The sequence below is a fragment of the Saxophila tyrrhenica genome (assembly GCF_035928015.1).
Source record: "Saxophila tyrrhenica strain CCFEE 5935 chromosome Unknown scaffold_10, whole genome shotgun sequence".
In the NCBI taxonomy this organism is placed as follows: Eukaryota; Fungi; Ascomycota; class Dothideomycetes; order Mycosphaerellales; family Extremaceae; genus Saxophila; species Saxophila tyrrhenica.
Window position 1 is genome coordinate 100,034 of NW_027041742.1, and position 18,996 is coordinate 119,029.

Here is an 18,996-nt window from a genome sequence, read left to right on the forward strand (position 1 = left end):
TAGTTAGTATGTGTATACGAACGACGCTCGGGCAGTCACGCCTGGCGGTCATGGCACCACCTGTGGGGCCATATCCTTTCCTTCCTACATACTCGCAGTGGCTGTTCGGGCTTGACGGCCTTTCAGCCTCGTATCCGACAAGGGGTTGCAGTGGCCGGAGCTTACAGACCTGTGTCGAGGCACTCAGCAAGACCAGGATGCTTGAGTAAAGCGATGCAGTAGGATTTGAGTTCCACATGATTTTGCCTCCCACAGCGGTATAGCAACAACTCTGGTGCTTTGCTGACATGCAGGACTAATCATTTGGTTCGGGCAGGGCCGCTTGAGATGGTGGTATGGACAAGTAGAAACCAGGATGCAGTACAGCCACAAGCTAGGCCCTTGCCTCAAACCTACACTAGTACCGATTGCTGACTTGTGCCGCTGCAGTACTCATCTGAACTCCCCGGCTCCTGCCCTTGTCACCGAAACAGCCGAAAGACCTGCAAAGCGTCCGCTGCTGTGCTCGCTTCATGCCACGGTAGCCCTACCATGGTTGACCAGAGGAGCCGTTATCGTCCTGCGGTGGTCCAGCGCACATCTGGAACCGCATGCTGTGTCAGCCATGAAAACGTGACGCTGTGCACGCTGCGATGCTAATGCCGCAGAATGTATGGCAGCCACGTGGTCTGTACCATCAGGGCCCTCAATGTGTCACGTCGCTAGGAAGTGACTCCGCTGTGGGTGTAACAGGAGTCTAGAACGTTCTGGAGCACGAGATTGGAGAGAAATAACTAACACACCACTGCGAGCGACAGTGACTATCTTCGCATACGGGAGCCTGCTAAAATAGACCACAGTTCTCACCAGGCTGCCCACAATACGTGGCTCCACAATCAGGGTGGTGGCCGCAGTTAAAGCATGCCGGAGGTTGATGGGCAGGAGAAGGGTTCCAGCTATTGTGTGCGTGCGGCGGCCGGAGCTGCGACCGTCGAACTCGACCCCGTCCTGCTGGAAGGGCTGGCCTAGAAAGGTATGTGAGCGTGGAGAGTGAAATTATTTATGTTTACAAAACTAGTGTTTGTTGCTTATATGGCAAACTTTCTCTGGTATTCATCAGTCAGACCCCCGTGTACGGCGTACGTCGCAACGACATTGGGCTACGCAGTGTCGAACTATACGTCTCACTCCCAGGGTGTGATTGTAGCCACTTCAAGTCGGCCCCTGACTCAGCAACCACTACGGGTCACTTCATCACCCTCTTGACCTCATACTCCAACAACGCAGCATCCAAACTCGCATCCTCTTCTCAGACTCCGGTCGCCTCTACTTCGGAATCGATCCGGCCTTGGTCGCAGGAGTGGCCTGTGACGTGGCGAGCGGCAGACCAGACCGAGCCTATAGTTGGGGGAGGTTGGCGGCGGTGGCGGGCCATCGACATGCCAGGCGAACTGTGCGAGTGATGAGGACTCCCGAGTTTTGCAGTACATTTGGAGGCTGGTCCGCAGCGGCCGCAGTTAATGACAAGAGCTTCTTCACCGCTTGTCATTGTCCCAGACTCTGCCCCTTCCATCTTCGCTGACTTGACCTCTCCGAATCAGCCAGCACATTCATCACGCAGTTACCGAACGGCAGCAATGTCTGCCAGAAACAACCCAGTCACGCAAGGAAGCCGCTGCTACCGGACACAAATAACCCGCGGTGGCATGCTTTCGAACGGCTTTTTCCAGATGCAGCTAGACGTGATATTTATAAGAGCAAGCCAGAAGATGTTTGCTACGTGAGAGCAACAGTACGGCAACGCCTTCCTGGCTACACGTCTCAATTCTTGAAGCTCACTGTTGGCACCTGAGCCACCGTATCACCAAGCTACCCGTCAATCAGCGGCAAAATCGGAGGATGCAATACCCCAACTGTGTTGTCAGGGAGGACAGAAGACTCACCCATGTCCACGTAAGCGTTTGTCGGAACATTCGCTGGCCAATGCTGTCAGCAACGGCCGAATGGAGAATACAAGGGTATGTGTATGCTTGTCAGATTTTGCGGCCATTGCTGGCTCGTTCTTTGTCATCCTGACGTTTTCATGTCGGCAGACGCTTATTGAAGGTACAGTCGGTTGCCGGGCAGTTGGTATATATCAGCGATAGCTAGCGCACATGCTATCGATTGCTAGGTTTGCCCTCTGCAAGAGCTAGCAGTCACACAGATATGACACGTATGTGAGAAGGGTCGAGGCTAGGGGCAGCAAACAACCCCAGACAGCGTGGTTAAAACCCACTGCTACCGTCTACAGACGAGCTGCTATACTTGCGCGGGCGTCACAGGTTCAGCGTTCGCAGGTAGGGCGTTCGCAGGTATGCCTCCACTGGCATTTGCTGGCGCCGGAGCTATCGTGGGAATCAACAGCACACCCAGCATAGCGGTCTGGACACGCGGTTGCTGGTCGATCGCCGAAGCAGCCAACGCTTGGGGTAGGCCATCGAAGGGTGCATTATTATTTCGCAGTTGCGAATGCCTCTTCACCCCCGAATGCAGCGACGCCGATGCTGTGGCTGGAGTAGCAGGGAGCCAGCGTCCAGAATATAGAGATATTGATCGACGCACCAGTCATTGTTTGCATTGCTTGCCGCCATCGAGTGGCACGGGGTATAGCGCAAACGTTGTTTGTTTGCTTCGATGCATTGATATATCCCGTACAAACCCGGCACAGAGTCGACACTGAAGTGGTCTGTGTTGAACTCTTTGATGCGAGCCTTGCCCGGATCCTCCACCTAGCCTCTAGCGGCTTTGGTGTACTCTTTGGCCGGACCGGACGAAGACGTCTCGTCGAGCTTGCGTTTTACGTCTGCATCGGTAACCTGAGGCGCCGGAAGACTGAGGACGCCACTGTCTGCACGTCTTTGACTGCTTTGCGCTGGCAGGTTCTGGCCGCTCCATGGTTGCGTAATACCAGAGGTGGCTCCTGTTGAGCCACTGGTGTGAATTTCGCTGCAGTTGCTGCTTATAGGTGAGCAGGGCCGTACCATGTCTTGGAATACCATTCATTGTTTGCCTTGCTTGCTGTTGTTTTGGAACACCAGTCACTGTTTGCCTTGCTTGCTGCCTCTTGTGACTGTGAGTATGACGTAAGTGTCGCTTGCTTCGATGCGTCGAGGATTGCTGCTCCCGCTCGGCATGGTATCGATCGAAATCAGGCGAGCCGTGGTGCTTGTAGATCGGAGGTCTTGTTGATCCGAGTTGCTTGATCTTCGAAGTCGCTTGGTCGGATAGTGTGGCAGATGTCCTTTCACGACCCTATCTGGTGTCCCATCATTCATTGTTGGGATCACGTGGTGTGCAAAGTCCTGGTCAAGCTGTCTGTGGTCCACGTCGTCGGTCCGGGTAAAGGATTCATCGGCAGGCGCCACTCGCAGCTTTGCAACCCCACAGGTCTCTTCACGCTGCCCCAGGGAGCACGCGGTCGATTTCCGCAACCACAGAGTTGATTTGGGTCATTCGAACGGCTGCTAGGCTTTCCCTGGTCTCGTTGCTGAAGGGCGTCCCGTGGTCCTGTCTGGCGAGCGCGCCCTGTTTCAGAGGATCTGACGGTATGGTCGGCTTCCCTGGATTCGTTTGGAGGGGCCAGGTCGATTTATACCCGCCAGTAGAGAGAGCTGAGTCATGTAGAGAGCTGAGTCATCTACCCTGATACTGCATGACTGGAAGTGTCTGACGCCGCTGCTTTCGTTGTTTGCGGTCATTGTCGCCTGCGTACGCCAGCCTGATCGAGCCGGGTTTGAATACTTTCCACTATCGAAGGCTCGGTCTCGTCAACCTAGATACCAGTGACTTGGACATCCTGTGCGCCAACGTTGCGAGCTGATATTGCAGATCCATCAATCGGCGTAAATGCAAGGTGGTCACGTAGCGCAACATACGTACCGCTCGTGTAGTGGTTGGGTACCCTGGTGGTCTGTCGCAACTTGTCTCTGCATTCTAGTTCAACAACAAGAAGGAAAAATCGGCGTTGTGATCATCCCACAAGAGTTCCAGTCAAAGTTTGGAAGGGTGATGGCCGTAGTCACAGGGATGCACAGTTCTATTGGCCTTGGTACAGGCCTCGGAGGTGACGGCAGCAGATATAAGTCCAAGTATGCGTCAGCTTGGTAGCGTCTTCCTGTGCCAAGGTGGAAGTACGGAAGTGAAGAGTATGAAGAGGCTGATGTACAACTTTCCATCTGATTCTGTCGCCTATGTACCTGTCAATGTGTATACACGAGAAGCAAACATGCTTTGAAGGCGTGCCCAGAGCATCAGAGCATCAGAGCGCCGTGTCTTTCTCGAAAGCGCTCGAGGACTCAGTTGGTGGAGCTTCAGGACACCATGCTCCACTCCCATGGACGAGCTGCTGTGCTTGCGCGGGCGTTTGGGCGTTCATAGGCATGCCTCCACTAGCATCTGCTGCTGTCGAAGCTCGATGCCTGTGGCTAGAGTAGCAAGTTAGCCAGCGTCCAGAATATTTAGGTATCGGTCGACGTACGAGTTGCCTTGTTTGCCACCGTGTGCGAGTCATAGCGTCGATGTGTCGAAGTCCTGTGCCCACGGTAGCCAGTCACAAATAGCTACAAAATCGGACGTATGATGCGTAATTGAGTCGAGTCACCAGCCAGCCTGTTGACATCCGTCCAAGTCGACACCCTGCCGTGACCTGAGCATGCTGGGATGGCCCCTTGGAGTCGTCCCAGGAAGTTCGGAAAGCTGGATCATGGTTGAACCCCTTCACTCTGGCCTCGCCTTCGCATCCATCGGTCCAGGCTCCGGTGCTTCTGGTCGTCTCGTGCTCTGACCCCAAGGAAGATGTCCCAGGATTGGTATCAACACTAGTGTTGGTAGTTTCTTGGCCGGCAGTAGAAGAGTCCGCTTCTTCGTATCGGTCAATGGCGCCATGAGTATGCGCAGACCGGGTCTGTGCCAGAGCTGGCTGTGTCTCGACGCTCCACGAGACTCGATCTGCACCAGTCCCGGGGTTGGCGTTTGCGTTGCCGCCGCTCTGGGGATTCTGGGCGTTGGCTGCAGGTGCTGTACTGAGGTCCACAGGGTCTCACCATGGTTGGGGTCGTCTAGCGGCGTACCTGCAGACTGCTCTTGTGACGTTTTCGTCATCTTCTGATGCCATCGGTTAGCGGTGATGTTCACTTGGTTTGCTGGACAGCGTACGATGTGGGACTTATATACAAGTTAATCTGGCCTCCTTCCTGGAGGGGGGCTTGACTTTTCAGTCGGATGGGTGTATGTGTGATAGGATGTTGATGATCTCATTGATAGCAAGTACATGTATGGACTTCAGAACTTTGCAACGAGTCGAAGGCCAAAGGTAAAAGGCAAGTAGTCTGTGGTGAGAAATGGCAACAGACCAAAGACCTTATATAAGAAAAAAAAAATTCACACACCAAAGGCCAGGCCTCAATGAAAGTAGCACAATGCACGTATCTACTTGCCACGATTGTACAGTTCTGCGGCCTGCCCACTTGATGCAGGACGAGAACTGTCAAGGTACTCACCCGCATACACATCGGTCACATCGGTCATGACAGTGGTGCCCTGAACAATTGGAAGACACCGTAAGACGAGCGAGTTGGCGAAACGCTTTGGGCCGAGATAATCCAAGATGGCGAGCCTGTACAGCTGATGAAAGGCGTTGACTGGAGCCTTGCCACATCAGAGGGGCAGGACCGACAGAATCTTTGCCTGAAGCTCACCCGGTCCCGTCGGCACCAATGCAGTAGTGGGAGGAGGGTTCGTCTTCCAGAATTCCAGGCCCTTAACATGGTTGCCAGCAATGCCTCGGAGTGAGCTCCGTAAGGAGGAGGAGCTGGTGCGGAGGCGCGCGAGGGCGTGGACTGCAGATGCAGCGAGAGTGGGGACTGGCGGCGGGACGAAGCTAGACCGTTGAGCCATAGTAGGGTCCCACTCAGCAACAGCGGTCATGGCGTGATGTGACTGCCCGCTCTCGCGGCTTGATCGACTCTTCCAATGTACATTGGAGCTGTGCAGCGCAGACTGGTCCGGCTAGTCGACTTCGCATCTGTTGGTGCTCATGCCTCGAAGCGGCATGGATGACTACGTTTACCATTTGGCCTCGCGGGCGTACAAGCATGTTGCAATTTACCGTTCACAGAGTCAGTCCCATCTCCGACAGCTGTGACTCAATTTCCTCAAAGCAGGTCAAGGGCGATTGATTGGTCCACTGCTTGGACATGGCCAGTCATGGTAGAGTAAGGCCTTGGCTGCGGTGCATCATTGATCGAAAAAGGCTGTAATCAGCGCTGTCCTATCCCAGAAGCAAAGCACAGATGTCGAGACGAATGGAGACAGCCAAAGGGCGTTGAGACATGGCAGATCAGACGTACTGAATTGACCGACAGGCCACGCGCGTGAAGGCAGCACAGGAAGTGGTTGACGCGTCGCGTGAAGTCCGCATGCTTTGTGTATCCAGGCACCGTTGTTTCCCACATTGTCGCAGACCACCCCTAGGGCCCCCTGCATCGAGAGACTGCCGTGCCCGTTTTTTTGTAGGATCGGTCAAAAAGGTCGAGCGCGAGCATGCGGAAAAGCAAGAGGATGGCACTGCATTGACATGTTGCCCACAACGTACCAGGTTGTTTTGTGGCCTAGTCGTCTCGTCCCAATCTGAACGATGGGGGCCCCGGGTCCCCGTCCTGCGTTCTGCGGGTCCGTCGTTCTACGACAGCCATAACACATTGACTTAGTAGTGCGAAGGCGGGTGAGCTGCTCCGATATATGTGGCCCCCCTTCCATGCCGACTCATACGACATGTCCTGGTTGGCAGTGTGTGGGACGTTGGGTATTGACAGGCCTGTCGTAGCTTTTGGTGTCCTTCCTGCTCACAGATTCCGACTTTTCCCAAGGGTCAACAATGAACACAACGCACCAATTCCGCCATACTGTGGCTCTGAGCCGGTCCCGATTTTGCTGCCATGTGTAGCACCTGCTGTCGTCCAAGCCGACTGAGCCGACTGAGACATCGTACAATGGCATTGATCAATGTCCGAATCACGGTGCCAAAGAGGTGAGGTGGCGCTACGCGGCCTTGGCGCGGAGGCTGGTCCTTGCCCTCGTTGGTCCTTGGGGCGGCTTCAACGCAGTTCAACAGCGAACAAACTCCTATCTCACGACTCGAGACCTGGACTCTACTTGATATCGTGACACACAGGCCAAAGGACAAAGGCAAGGCAGTGTTGTCAACGCATGTGCACGCGCGTGTGACCCATCGGACTACACATAGGATCTAGCTCATTCTGCTGCATCACAACTGGAACGGCCATGGTTGGGCGCACGCTGCCTCTTTGTGCTTCGTTAATGATCGAGCTCGAAGGCAAAGCAGAGGCTGAGCATGTACTACCGTGGGATTGCTGCTGGACATGCACCGCATCTCCTTGAAGGTAGACTCGTCGCTTCTCCCTCCGACATGTGTCGCGAGCTGGATGCATAAATAAGGAATTCCTGCGAGCATTCCAAAAAGGACCTTATCACCATCTTCTCAAACAGCACTACTTTCTCAGAATCTCCCGGAGCGTGTACATCAATATGGTCTGGAAAGCCGCCCCAGAATCAGGCCCGAGTGCCGTGCTCGAACGTGGCTCAGCGCGAGTTGCAGAAAGGAACTCCCCTGAAATGGCCTACCGAGACGATGTTGCCTTGGCTCATGCAAAGCTGCCCCTGGCACCGTTCCCGAATTCTGACACTAAGGAACAAATGGACTGGGATAGCGCTAACGAGTGGAAAGACAATTGCACGCTTGATGTTGAAAGACCGACAGGCGAAGGTACGGACGGCCTATCCGAGGTCAAAGAGCAGATCATCATAGCGGCATCGACACAGGTTTCACCAGAGACAGAAACGACGACGAGGAAAAGAAAAACTGACAGTCCGTATACGTGTGAATGCGACGAGTGCAGTGCCGGCTTTGCGACAGGAAAGGAGCTCGAAGTCCACGCCTCGGACAAACGGCACCAGGCTTTCAGGTGTGGTGTTGAGGGCTGCGACGAGACACATTAGCCAAACACCTGCGAGGGCACCCGGGAGAACACCCCTTCGAATGCAGCCGTGCTGAGTGCAGTCAGCCCAGGAAGAGATACAAGCAGTTCGACCGTTGGAAACGCCACATGCGCAAGACGCACAACATCATTGCCTCCGAGTACAACGGTAAGGAATTGCATCCGCCGAGCTCAGTCTCGTTAACGATCTGAACTTCTAGGCGTAATTCCCCAAGATCACACCGTTAGAGAGATCTTTTGTCCTGGTTGGTCATCCGTGCAGCCAAGTGCTCAAGTATCACCAACATCAGAGGAAGAAGAAACAGTCGAAGCTGTTAAGCCGACCATATCACGCATACTTGGCCGAGAACATGCAGTACTCACGAAGATCGACTTGAAGAATGACGAAGTTGATGCTTCTAGTGCGAAAATCGTCGCACAGGCACTTGCTAAGCTGGCACTGTGCGGACCGAAGGATGTGGTCGCAGGCATTCTAGGCGCCGATCACGAGGTAGTGAAAATCATTGAAGAAGAGAATGGTCAACAACTGGTTGGCTCAGAGGCCGGGGAGCTTGCAAAAGGGATGGCCGGACTCGCATTTGCGTCTCCTGCGAAGATGACGAACGCTGAGAAACAGCAGCTCGTGGACCATACAGCGACCAAGCAAGTTGGCTGACTTCTCCAATAACGACTTGACATTGGGTGGTGGGGGCATTTGATTGCACGGCCTACCGTGCCATTTCTGGAATAGGATTCCATTGAACAGCGGTGGAACAGCAGACCTACTCGATCGAACACACTCGCTCGGACTACCGTCAACAAGACGCCGCCGACGCTTCACAGGTCTACGGAGCTGATGCTCAAAGTAAGCTACACCCCAACACCTACCGACGAACCTCGCCATTCGCAAAATTAACAGCACACGACATAACAGTACTCAACCACAGCCGAAAGGAATACCGTCTCGGGCTACACAGAGTAAAGTGCATACCATTGCTGCTCTGATGCCAGCCATCAAAGGCATGCTCGGACTGGTGGGCAATGAACTGGGTTTGTCCCGATCAATCGGCTGTGCCGAAAGATTTGCTCGTCGATTAGTCGCCGGCTGTTGGTCTTAACCCACCTGCATGCTGGGACTCAGCCGCAGAATGACGAGATCGCCGGCAAGAGAGACTACTCCGATGGTACAGAGCTTGCTAGCTATGCACAAGCTCTTGCTGCACTCAATTGAGACATCAGGATGTTCCACGAGCGACGCTGCAGCGTGCGCAGTGCCAAAGCGACTCGTACAGCAGGCAGTACCGCTTGGTGCAAGGGCAAAAAGGAGGGTAGTGCCGGGTAGAATAGGTTGATTTAACATCGGCAAAAGTTGATGCACACGATCCACATACAGTAGATCAAAAAACCTTGTGCCTGCAAGTCGGGTCTCAGCACTTCCCGTTTCCAAGACCCTGGAGAGAAGATGGTGCCTCAGCCGCAGATAAGAGGACGAAATCGAGACAACGCAAGCTCGCTCAAACCGAGGTATGCTCTCATGTTACTCACAGCGCTGGCAATGCTGAACACAATACTGCAGTTCACAGCTCATCAACAATTAGGTACACGGCAGCTTCAGTCAACCTCCGACATCAGTACCATCCTTGGTCCATGCATCATGCCGTACTCGCCGCCGCCCGCCTCTCCTTCCCACTGATCAGGTAAATTGCCGCCCGCATATCCAACAGCGGGTCCGCGCTAACATCCACCCCTTCCACCCTCGGAATCGGATCGAAGATAATCCTCTGCTGCTCCTCCTTGCTCTCCTTCTCCCCAACCATCTCCTCCACCTCGATCGTCCCAAGCTCGACCTGCTTCCGCTCTTCCGGCCAGTGCACGGTATTATCATCCGTCACATCGTCCTCCTCCGCCACCTGCGCCATGAGCTTGAAACTCACTAAGCCGGACTTCAACCGCGCCTCTAACTCCTCGAAGAGATAATCCTTCCCCTTCCCCTTCAATTCCTCCTCTGATAACGTCTCATACCCAGCCTCCGGCACAATCCTATACCGCACAAACGTCTCCTTTCCCTCCCTATCAATCAGCTTAAAAGCCGTAACACCAAAATACCTCTCCGTCCCAAAACTCTCCGGCGCCGGCTTCGGGTCCTCGACAAAAGCCTTCGCCGACGGGTTCTGCGCCAGAAACTCCCCAATCGTCCCGCCCCCGATCGCTCCAAGCATCTGCAGGAACCCTTCACCCGTGCGCATCGGGAAGTGCGAGGTCGAGTGGGCGATGATGTCGGTGTGTTTGTGGCCGTCGGAGCTGAGGAGGAAACGAACGGCCATGCCGCGCGGGTTGGCGTTGGGGTCGGTGTCCGGGATGGCGTGGAGGCCGGTGGAGTTGGAGAAGCGGGTTAGGATTGGGGTAGAGGCATTGTTGAAGTGCGGGGCGGTGGAGAGGGTGGCGGCTTCTTGGGATGGGGTGAAGGTGCCTTTTGTGAGGCGGCCTTTTGCGTGGGCTGGGAGGGTGTTAGTTGGGGGTGGAGGTAAAGCGAGGGAAGGACGGACCTGGACGGTATCCTGCGGGCGTGCCAAAAGCGCCTTGGAGGGTTTTGACGAGGGTGCCGGCTGTTTCGTTGACGGATTGGTCTGAGGAGAGAGGCATCTTGGAATGGGCGTGGAAGTTTGGACTGGGAACTTGTGACTATGTCGCTGAAGAACGTAGAAGATATCGAAATGTACAAACTTACCTCACCTACCTGGACCTCCTTCACCCTTATAACATCCTCAATCACATGCCAACCTACCTCGCCATTGACGTCCATCCTGCTGACGCATTCGCCGACCTATCAACTCAGGACCATTTATCAGCTTGCATCGCTACTACTGCATACCATTCTCAAATCGCCATCTTAGGACAACAACTACACACCGTCGGCCGAATAGCTCTCGAGCTCAAAGGCTGATGAGATAAGGTGTCGTTGCTTAGTGATATAGTCTGTCGGTGCCGATTGATTACACTGCATGCATGTTAGGGCAAGCAAGCAAGCAAGCTGTCGGAGAATCGGAGAATATTCATGTGCTTATCCGAAAGAGGAAGCTCGACGGCGAGTTGGCATAGGTTTGAAAGATACCTTCTTCCTCATACAAATCGTTTTCCAACTTTCATCTGGCCGTGTCTTCCAAGTCATTACCTATCATGTCAGTACAGCTTTGCTCCGATGCTTGGAGAATGTACGCTGAAACCCAAACGCCCCCATTCCTCATTCACGTACACAGCCTCCCAATAATTTTCAGAAATCCCTAAAATGACCATCAACCTCCCGCTGCTTCATCTTCGACACCCTCGTCGCCCCCGTCCCCGCCGTCCCCGGTCGTGTCCCCTCCTTGCTCCCTCGCAAGTAATCCGCATACATCGCATTGGTTGAGTCCGTCCTCCCATTGCCATCCACAGGTCCAAGTTCAATCTCAGCGTCTTGCTGCGCACCACTGTGGACAGCCCTGCTCGTGCCCCTGCTTACGTCTCCGCCTCGACTGGCGCTGGCGCCGCTGCCTTGCCGGTTGAGGAGACCGGTGACTTCTTCGTTTTCGACTAGGACGACCATCCACACGCCCACCTTCTCGTCGCTTCCCACAAGCGGCGTACAATGGATCCAGCGCGGCTTCCCATTGCCTTCGCCGCTTCGCGCGGTAGGACTTCTTGGGGACGAGGAGGTGGTAGCGAGCCAAGGCACCTTCGCAGTAACGCCATTCCCACTGCGAAAGGCGTCCAGGATGCCGGACTTGAGGTGCTCGGGCCCGCCGATACGGTCGAGCAGTTTCGTCTGCAGGAGACCGGGGATGCGGAGGGTCGGGGAAGTGAAGGTGATTCGGAGGGAGGGGTAAGGGCGGACGAGGAGGTAGTTGCGGTAGACGCCTGGTAGTCGTCCAGAGCGGCCGAGGTTGGCGTCAGGCCATAGTGCGCCCATGGGACGTTGGCCCTCCGAGTCGTCCATGCTGAGGATGCGGCGGTTGTTGGGTCGTCTTTGCTGCTGCTGTTGCTGGGGTTCGCGGGCGGGTGTGGAGTGGCCGGATGACGGTCTGCTATTGCTTCTGCGGATCTTGCTTGAGACGAAGTCGGTCTCTGTATCAGACAGCATCTGGCCAAGTTCGCTGAGCAGGTTCATCGGGTCCTTCATCTCGTTCGACTGGGATCTGCTGTTCGCGCGATCTTGAGCGAGGAGCTGTGAGAAGGAATCCAGTCCTTTGCCCGCTTCTATAAGTGGAGAGACGTCGATTTGGCAGCCCAGGTAGTACCGCACTTCGCCTTTGTTGTCGTACATTGGGGAGAGTAGGAGGAGGTTCATGAAAGGTGTGCCATCTCTTCTATAATTGAGTATTGTCTCGCAAAGCTCTTCTCCCGCTGATAGTGCTTCTGCCATTCTTCGGACTGTCGCTTCGGAGGTTCGTGGGCCTTGGAGGAATCGACAGTTGCGGCCGATCACATAGTCTCGACCGTATTGTGTGGTGTTGTAGAACTCTGGCTATCGATTAGCTTTGTTACCCGCATGTGAGACAGCTGACCCACCATCTGAAGCATATACAATCGGATTGTCAGGTAAAGCAGGATCCGTAATACAGTACACTTCGGCCAGATTGGGTATCAGGTCTTGCATCGCTGGTATGCTGTTGCCCGTGATTGTCTTGACCAGAGTCTCCGTCACCACTGACGTCAAACGGTGTGTCAAATACGCTGGCAGCGCTTCCTCGACCAGATCCTCTGCCATTGCTTTTGACTTTGCATCGAAGGCCTCGTCAACCGAAGCAGCCACATATGGGAGCTCGCCGCGACCAGCAGGAATATTATCTGCGATTGAATTGGCGTACTCGATCGCGGTCATTGCTTTGCGCGCTTGAATGTAGTGTTGGAGTTGGGTGGAGTACTGAGGCCGGAATTGCTCAAGAAACTGCACAAATCGTTGGCCGGAATTTTGGTCGCGTACGATGTGGTCGAGGTGGTCGTTTGAGAAGAACCGTATGCCGAGCTCCTCAACGTTCGCATGCGATTTGTTCGGTGGTGGAGGCTTCAAATCGTAGTCGCCAGGCTCATCAGATGCCTGCGTCGTAGCTTCCGTCCCATACTCTTGTCGTCCGTCTGGAGCGTCAAAGACACTCGGTGGACTGACTGAGCCATTAGCAGACATTGGTTCTGCCGGGGCTCCGAAGATCTGCTCTGGGTTGTCCTCGTAGGATGGGCGGAAGTCGCTCTCGGGTCGTTTGGGGTATGGTGTATAGCCGTCTTCGGGCAAGATGTCTGAGGGAGCGAAGGTTGACTCTGGCTTAGACCGCATGCGCTGGGAGATGTGGCGGACAGCACGAGATGCGCGAGAAGCTCCTGTAAGGCGCCGTTCCACGTCGGCGTCACTCATGCTAGTCATGCAGGTTGAGGTAAGGTGAAGAGACGGAAAGAATGGGTCAAGGTTACCACGAATAAGGAAAAGCCTAGAGAAAGTTCATGTGGTCATCGACCTTGAGTCTTGCTAGCATCATGGCAGAAGGAAGAGAGTGAAGCACATGAAATGGTAGGAGGTACGAAAAGAGCTCGAGTACTTACGGAACTGGTGGTGCATCTACGAGATGGATAGGATGCGTCGATCGCTGCGGCATCCCAGCACGACTGCAGATCCAGATCGTGTTTTCCCGTTGCTCGTCGGCGGAGAGAGCTCCAAAAATGTCTGCCAGTACGTCATCCATCTCCGCGTGGCTGGGGAGGAACAACGCCAAAGCCCATCGGGTCCTCTCCTTCGGGACCTGCGTTTGCTGTTGTTGGCTTCCACCTTGCTGCGAATCGCTCATAGTAGTCCACATCCAGCAGAATGTCTGTGAGGGCGGTTATCGCGCAAGACGCGGAAGACGCGATGTTCCTTCCACCAAGGAGACGAGACGAAACGGCCCAACAATGCTGGATGCAGGCCAAATCAGATCGAGCACGAGCCGCACCGCTGCCAGGTCCGCCGGTCATACCAACTGTGGTGCGGAATCAAGGAGCCATGCGAACCCTGTTGTGAGCCTCACTGTCAAATTGTGTACTGGCCAAGCACAGGCAATTGCTGTGTGAGATCAAGAACCCGCAAGCGAGGACGAAAGCAATAGTGGATGACTACATGTAGGTACGCCAGCTACCTCCTAGCATCAAGAGGTAAGCGACAGTGCCTCTCTGAGGCTGGCTCTAGCTTTGTCCAGCAGATGCTTTCAACATCTTCGTCACCGCTTAACAACACGACAGACCTCCTGGACATAACCCAACAATCTCACCCTCTCGGCGTACAAGCTTCACCTTGAGGAACGTTTCAAGAACTTAGTCCCGCTGCCAAGTCTCCCTTTCATCGCATGTTCAAACCTCCACCCCAATGCCTCCTTCAGCTCTTCTATTCCAACCTGCCAAAAATCTTCTCTACCGTCTCAACGGTCACGACAGCTCAAATCGTCAATCTCAGTCATGATCGTGTCTTTGGACTTTTTGGAGCGCTCTCCAGACGTCCTAGGAAGGCTCCAGAATTGTCTCCTGGCCTGTCGTGAGCTCAGTCTTATCAGTGGTTGGCGTCCGTTCGACCTTTCGATCACCACCGGCACCAGGCTTCCTACTCAGGTACGCTCCCACCACGATCCAGCCAACATAGCTCAGCAGTGCCGTACAGAGGAGAACCGGCAGCCCAGCCAGCACACGGGTTAGTAGGTCGACCACGGCGTCAAACAGTGCGCGAGCGAGTATCACCACCATGAAGCCCACCAGCAGGCTGGGTATGACTTGCGTTACCATTGCCTCGTTCTCCTTTCGTGCTTTGTCCGCGCTGCTCGTTGCTTTCGGCAGGGGGATGCTGATTGCGGTGCTGTGCTCGCTTTCCTCCGTAGCTGTGCTGAGGTGATCGGCGGAGCCCACCGCGTGGTCCGCTCTGGCGCCAGGGTCTGTAGCTAGATCGGCTGTAATAGCAGTGGTCGCATTGTGGGTAGTCGTCGCGCACGCCCAGCTTGTCACGATCGCCAGAGAGCCCGTGATGCCCAAGACGACAGAAGAACAGGCACACATCGCGCAGAGCCCGTTGTACAGACTCATATCCCTCTGCAAGACCGTGGAGAAATAAGAGGCGTGGGTCAGCACGAACACTGTGTTCATTGGACACTGCAATCTCCCCGACCGCAGCGTCGGCCCCGTTCCAGAAAGCTGATGAATGATGTAGGTACAAGTCTCATGGAAGAGTCCTGTCGCCAAAGCCAGCAGAATGACCGGGTAGAGGACGAAGATAGCTCCCTTCACGAGGTCGAGCAGCGGCAAAAGACCAGAGGCGATCCACTGCGGAAGATGTGCAAGCGGCAGAGCGGCGAGGTAGTCGATGGCATTCACAAGGGCGAATGGTGTCGATGCGATGAATGGTATTGCGGCCGATGCCAGGTTTGTCGCATGGCGCACGGTGTCGATGATGAGGGCTACGACGATTTGGCCAGGACTGGGGAGTGGTACGCTCATGTTGGTTGTCGACGGTGGCGTATTTGGTTCTCTGAGAGGCCGAGAAATAGAAAGCTGGTAACTTCGCAGGCTGTCTCTGTGGGCTAGGTAAGGAGACGGAACTGAAGGCGAATCGAAAAAGTAGCTCTCGGACGTTTGGTCACCGTTTTTGACCAGGTGGCATGGGCGATGTCTCAGCACAGCCATGGAGAACAAAGCAACAAGTTGCGGATGCCTGTCTGGCCAGCGTGTTCTGGATGTGACGTGCGTACGGTCGGTGTCGCTGAGCAGCATTACAATGTTGATACCGTGGAAGCATCTTGTAGCTCCGGGCAAACACCCTGCAACTGTCGGTAGACCCTCAAACAACCGATTTCCAAGTAACATCTTTCGCCGTCCTCACCTGGATCTGATACCCCAGCTGCTGCGAACGATGCGCCACTGTCCAGTGCACCTTTGGCTGCACATCTTCCACGCCCCGGTAACGGCCAAGGTTCATACCCATCTGCATGACGAATTTGCCAGGCGTAGTGGGCACTTTGTACTCCACCGGCAACATCTCCAAGATCCACCAGTTCGGCGCCTGCACCAGTTGATCGTTCACCGTTCCCAGCGCATCGAAGTAGTCCTCGAGCTGTTCGGGCGTCCAGTCGTCGTCGTGGGGACTGTTGAGATGCAGCAGCTGCTCGCCTTGTTCATGCCTGTCGGACGGAACCAATTTGCCACGACGGATGGATCTGGGAGGAAGTCCTTTCTCATATCTTTCCAGCATTGAGGCCGGCGGGCCAGAGTCCGGTATACTGAGACTGCGGTAATTGGGCCAGAGCGTGTGCACGTCCAGACCGTGTTCAGCGAGGACGGCAGTTTTGAAGACGATCCCGGTGTTGCACTCGAATGCCTGGCGGATCATCCAGCGTAGAGGGATCTGCGCCAGCTTGTGTCGCTCGGCGTTGGGGACAGCACCTCCTCCGACGTCCGCGTGAGCGCCGGCGAACCAGACTTCGAGGACGTCGGTATCGAATGGGTCGTGGTTGCCGACTAGTCGGTTGTACTCCTCGTCGGACAAGTTGACATGCGTGGACTTTTCGTCTTCCGTGCCCTCAATGTCTTCCCAGTCCATCTTTCGGTGGCGACAGATCTTAAACTTGGATCGCCTAGAGGCGGTAGAAGGGTTAGCAAGCGCCTCGGAAGTTGGGCCAGAGATGATCATCTCAAAGAGCACGCGATCCTGTATGTTTGACTTACCGCTCATCCAATGCCATCGCATGTCTGAAATAGCGAGGCTTACTCCCCGGCGTGCTGCTAAGCGGCAGCTGTCGTGGAATGAGACCCACGCTCGCCACACTATCAAAGCAGCCCAGAAAGTGCACGCAGACATCGATACAAAATGTGGATTTGAAGTCCTCGCTTTGCTTCCAGCCTTGCGCCGTGTCATCGGCATAGAATTGGTATGCGAACGGGATCTGTTCCAGATTCCGAGCCGGCAGCAGCCCGACCTTATGAATCATGCCGGCGAGACATCGCGCGGTGTACGCCCCTCGTGAGAAGCCGAAGATGCAGATCTTGTCGCCTTCCTTGTACGAGTGCATGAGGAAATTGTAGGCGTCTCTGACGTGCAGGCCAAGGCCAGACCCGACTGCCATGTCCATAGCAGCACTGAAGCCACCACTGAGACCACCTTCGCCGTACGTGCCAATGCCCGCTTGGTAATAGGAGACTTGGTTGGCAGCGTCTTTCTTGAGAGCACTGACGAGATGCACAATGTTGCTGTTGTCGTTGTCGAATTTGTCGCCCGTACCGTCGAGGCAGACGACAATGGTCCGCCCTCCATGGTTGTGGTCTTTGCCGTTGGACGCCGCTCGCATGTTTTGCGGTAGGTGAACTGGTTCTTGTTTCTCGTGCGCGTGCGCGCGCCATTGATTGACGACCTTCGAAGCCACTGCCGCCTCGTGTTGCTGTAGTTCATCCTTCTGGCGTACATTCTCTAGTTCGCTCGCATTTGAAGACGACGTAGATGTTGGACGCTGTAGCTCCGCAACGCTCGCTTGTGCCTGCAAAGGATAAGGTTGGCGCTTGTATGCCTTGCTCTGAGATTGACCTCCCACACTGCCGACGCTCTCGCTCATAAAAGCCCTCTCATATTCGGATGACCTCTCCGGCGAGGTTGGTGGCGAAAGCGGACGCTGTAAATTGGCCACGCTTGCGGGTGCTTGCAAAGGATATGCTTGACGGCTAGGAATGTTCTTGGTCTTCTTTTTTGGCACATCATCTCTCCTCTGACTTTGCGTGCTTGCCGGGCGAAACTCGCTTTCTGGCGAAGACGGAGGCGGCGTTGGTGATCCTCCAAGATGCGATTTGCTCGCTGGAGACTGTAGTGGATAGACCTGACGTTGACCTTTCGACCTTCTCATAGCAGCTTGAACGTCTTTGCTCGTTTGGTCGGATCGATTGGGCCGCTCATTTGGCAGTTTGGTTTCAAATTGCGTTCCACTGAGATTCCCATTACTGACCGGCGCTTGCAAAGGATACGCATGGCGACTCTGATGCTGCATCGTCTCCTCCTGCTGATCGTCTTGGGCCTTAGAATTGGAGTATTGCTCGCACTCCTCCCACTCATCCTCAGATGATGCAGGAGACGCATTCGATCCTCTCCTCGAGGACTGCAAATCGTGCGTCCTGTCAGCCTTGCTCTCTGCCGCGCCGGATTGGTCTAATTGCAGCCCTGATAAAGACCGGTGGATGCGCCGACTGCGTGTAGTCCTCCTCAGGGTTCTTTGACTCGCTCGGTCCATGCTTGTTGTAGACGTATCGTCCAGGTGGTCGTCCTCTTGTTCGCAATCACTTGAAATGGGAGAATGGGCGTGATACTCTGTGCCACCTTCCCACATTGCTTGCTGCCCTCCAGCTGATACGTCACATGTTGGCGCGTTGTACGGGTGTTGCGATGGCGATGTTGTCCTCTCTTCAGTGGGGGCTGGCGCCGATGGTGAATGTGAGACAGCAGACATTTTGGATCGAGTCTGCAGAGGATACTTGGAGCGACTCCATCGAGACTCCCCAAAGGAGCTTCCAGCCATTGAAGACATTGCACAGCAGCTTCTGGTTACAAACAAAGAGGTTGTAGAGTGTGACTACGCCTTGGTGGACTTGCGGAGCTTGCTTTGCTTGCAAGAGGAAGCTTGGAAGTCAATGTACCTCAGCGTCATCTTTCTGCAGCCGAATCGCAGCGTTTCTTTCTATCGAGCAACGGGAAAATGCAAAGTGATACGCTCCGGCCGGCCGATTGACTGCTACGCTCCGTGCAGAGAGTGGAGAAGATCTCAATTACCAAACGGAGTTCCCAGCCTCTCCTTCCTCGCCCATTTTGGAGTGCACCAGGTCCGTGGGGTAGGCAATGCCGATATAGATCTTGGTAGCTGCATATAGCTAGCGAGGATCTACGCCCTTAACCGCGTCAGGAAAACACATCAACATGATCTGCTGCATTCCCTATTCACCATCTACACCACACACGACCGCT

The 18,996-nt window shown here is 54.8% G+C and overlaps 7 protein-coding genes across 7 annotated transcripts; 1 reads left to right on the plus strand and 6 right to left on the minus strand.

Annotated features, from left to right (window-relative positions):
* Positions 1-4,570: 4,570 nt before the first annotated feature.
* On the minus strand, positions 4,571-5,121 carry LTR77_006544 (uncharacterized protein; the record flags this gene model as incomplete). The annotated part of the gene is made up of 2 exons (XM_064803786.1): positions 4,571-5,037; positions 5,064-5,121. 2 exons carry the CDS (start codon positions 5,119-5,121, stop codon positions 4,571-4,573), a joined length of 525 nt encoding a protein of 174 aa, XP_064657587.1.
* A 327-nt stretch (positions 5,122-5,448) lies between these two features.
* Positions 5,449-5,946, minus strand: LTR77_006545 (uncharacterized protein; the record flags this gene model as incomplete). The annotated part of the gene is made up of 2 exons (XM_064803787.1): positions 5,449-5,660; positions 5,718-5,946. 2 exons carry the CDS (start codon positions 5,944-5,946, stop codon positions 5,449-5,451), a joined length of 441 nt encoding a protein of 146 aa, XP_064657588.1.
* A 2,198-nt stretch (positions 5,947-8,144) lies between these two features.
* On the plus strand, positions 8,145-8,691 carry LTR77_006546 (uncharacterized protein; the record flags this gene model as incomplete). Its single annotated transcript, XM_064803788.1, has 2 exons — positions 8,145-8,184; positions 8,237-8,691. 2 exons carry the CDS (start codon positions 8,145-8,147, stop codon positions 8,689-8,691), a joined length of 495 nt encoding a protein of 164 aa, XP_064657589.1.
* A 976-nt stretch (positions 8,692-9,667) lies between these two features.
* LTR77_006547 (uncharacterized protein) lies at positions 9,668-10,658 on the minus strand (the record flags this gene model as incomplete). Its single annotated transcript, XM_064803789.1, has 2 exons — positions 9,668-10,512; positions 10,562-10,658. 2 exons carry the CDS (start codon positions 10,656-10,658, stop codon positions 9,668-9,670), a joined length of 942 nt encoding a protein of 313 aa, XP_064657590.1.
* Positions 10,659-11,286: 628 nt separating this feature from the next.
* Positions 11,287-13,828, minus strand: LTR77_006548 (uncharacterized protein; the record flags this gene model as incomplete). Its single annotated transcript, XM_064803790.1, has 3 exons — positions 11,287-12,512; positions 12,561-13,402; positions 13,587-13,828. The coding sequence occupies 3 exons, from the start codon at positions 13,826-13,828 to the stop codon at positions 11,287-11,289; spliced, it is 2,310 nt and encodes a 769-aa protein (XP_064657591.1).
* A 685-nt stretch (positions 13,829-14,513) lies between these two features.
* On the minus strand, positions 14,514-15,497 carry LTR77_006549 (uncharacterized protein; the record flags this gene model as incomplete). Its single annotated transcript, XM_064803791.1, has 1 exon — positions 14,514-15,497. One exon carries the CDS (start codon positions 15,495-15,497, stop codon positions 14,514-14,516), a length of 984 nt encoding a protein of 327 aa, XP_064657592.1.
* Positions 15,498-15,837: 340 nt separating this feature from the next.
* LTR77_006550 (uncharacterized protein) lies at positions 15,838-18,484 on the minus strand (the record flags this gene model as incomplete). The annotated part of the gene is made up of 2 exons (XM_064803792.1): positions 15,838-16,630; positions 16,722-18,484. 2 exons carry the CDS (start codon positions 18,482-18,484, stop codon positions 15,838-15,840), a joined length of 2,556 nt encoding a protein of 851 aa, XP_064657593.1.
* Between the last annotated feature and the right edge of the window lie 512 nt (positions 18,485-18,996).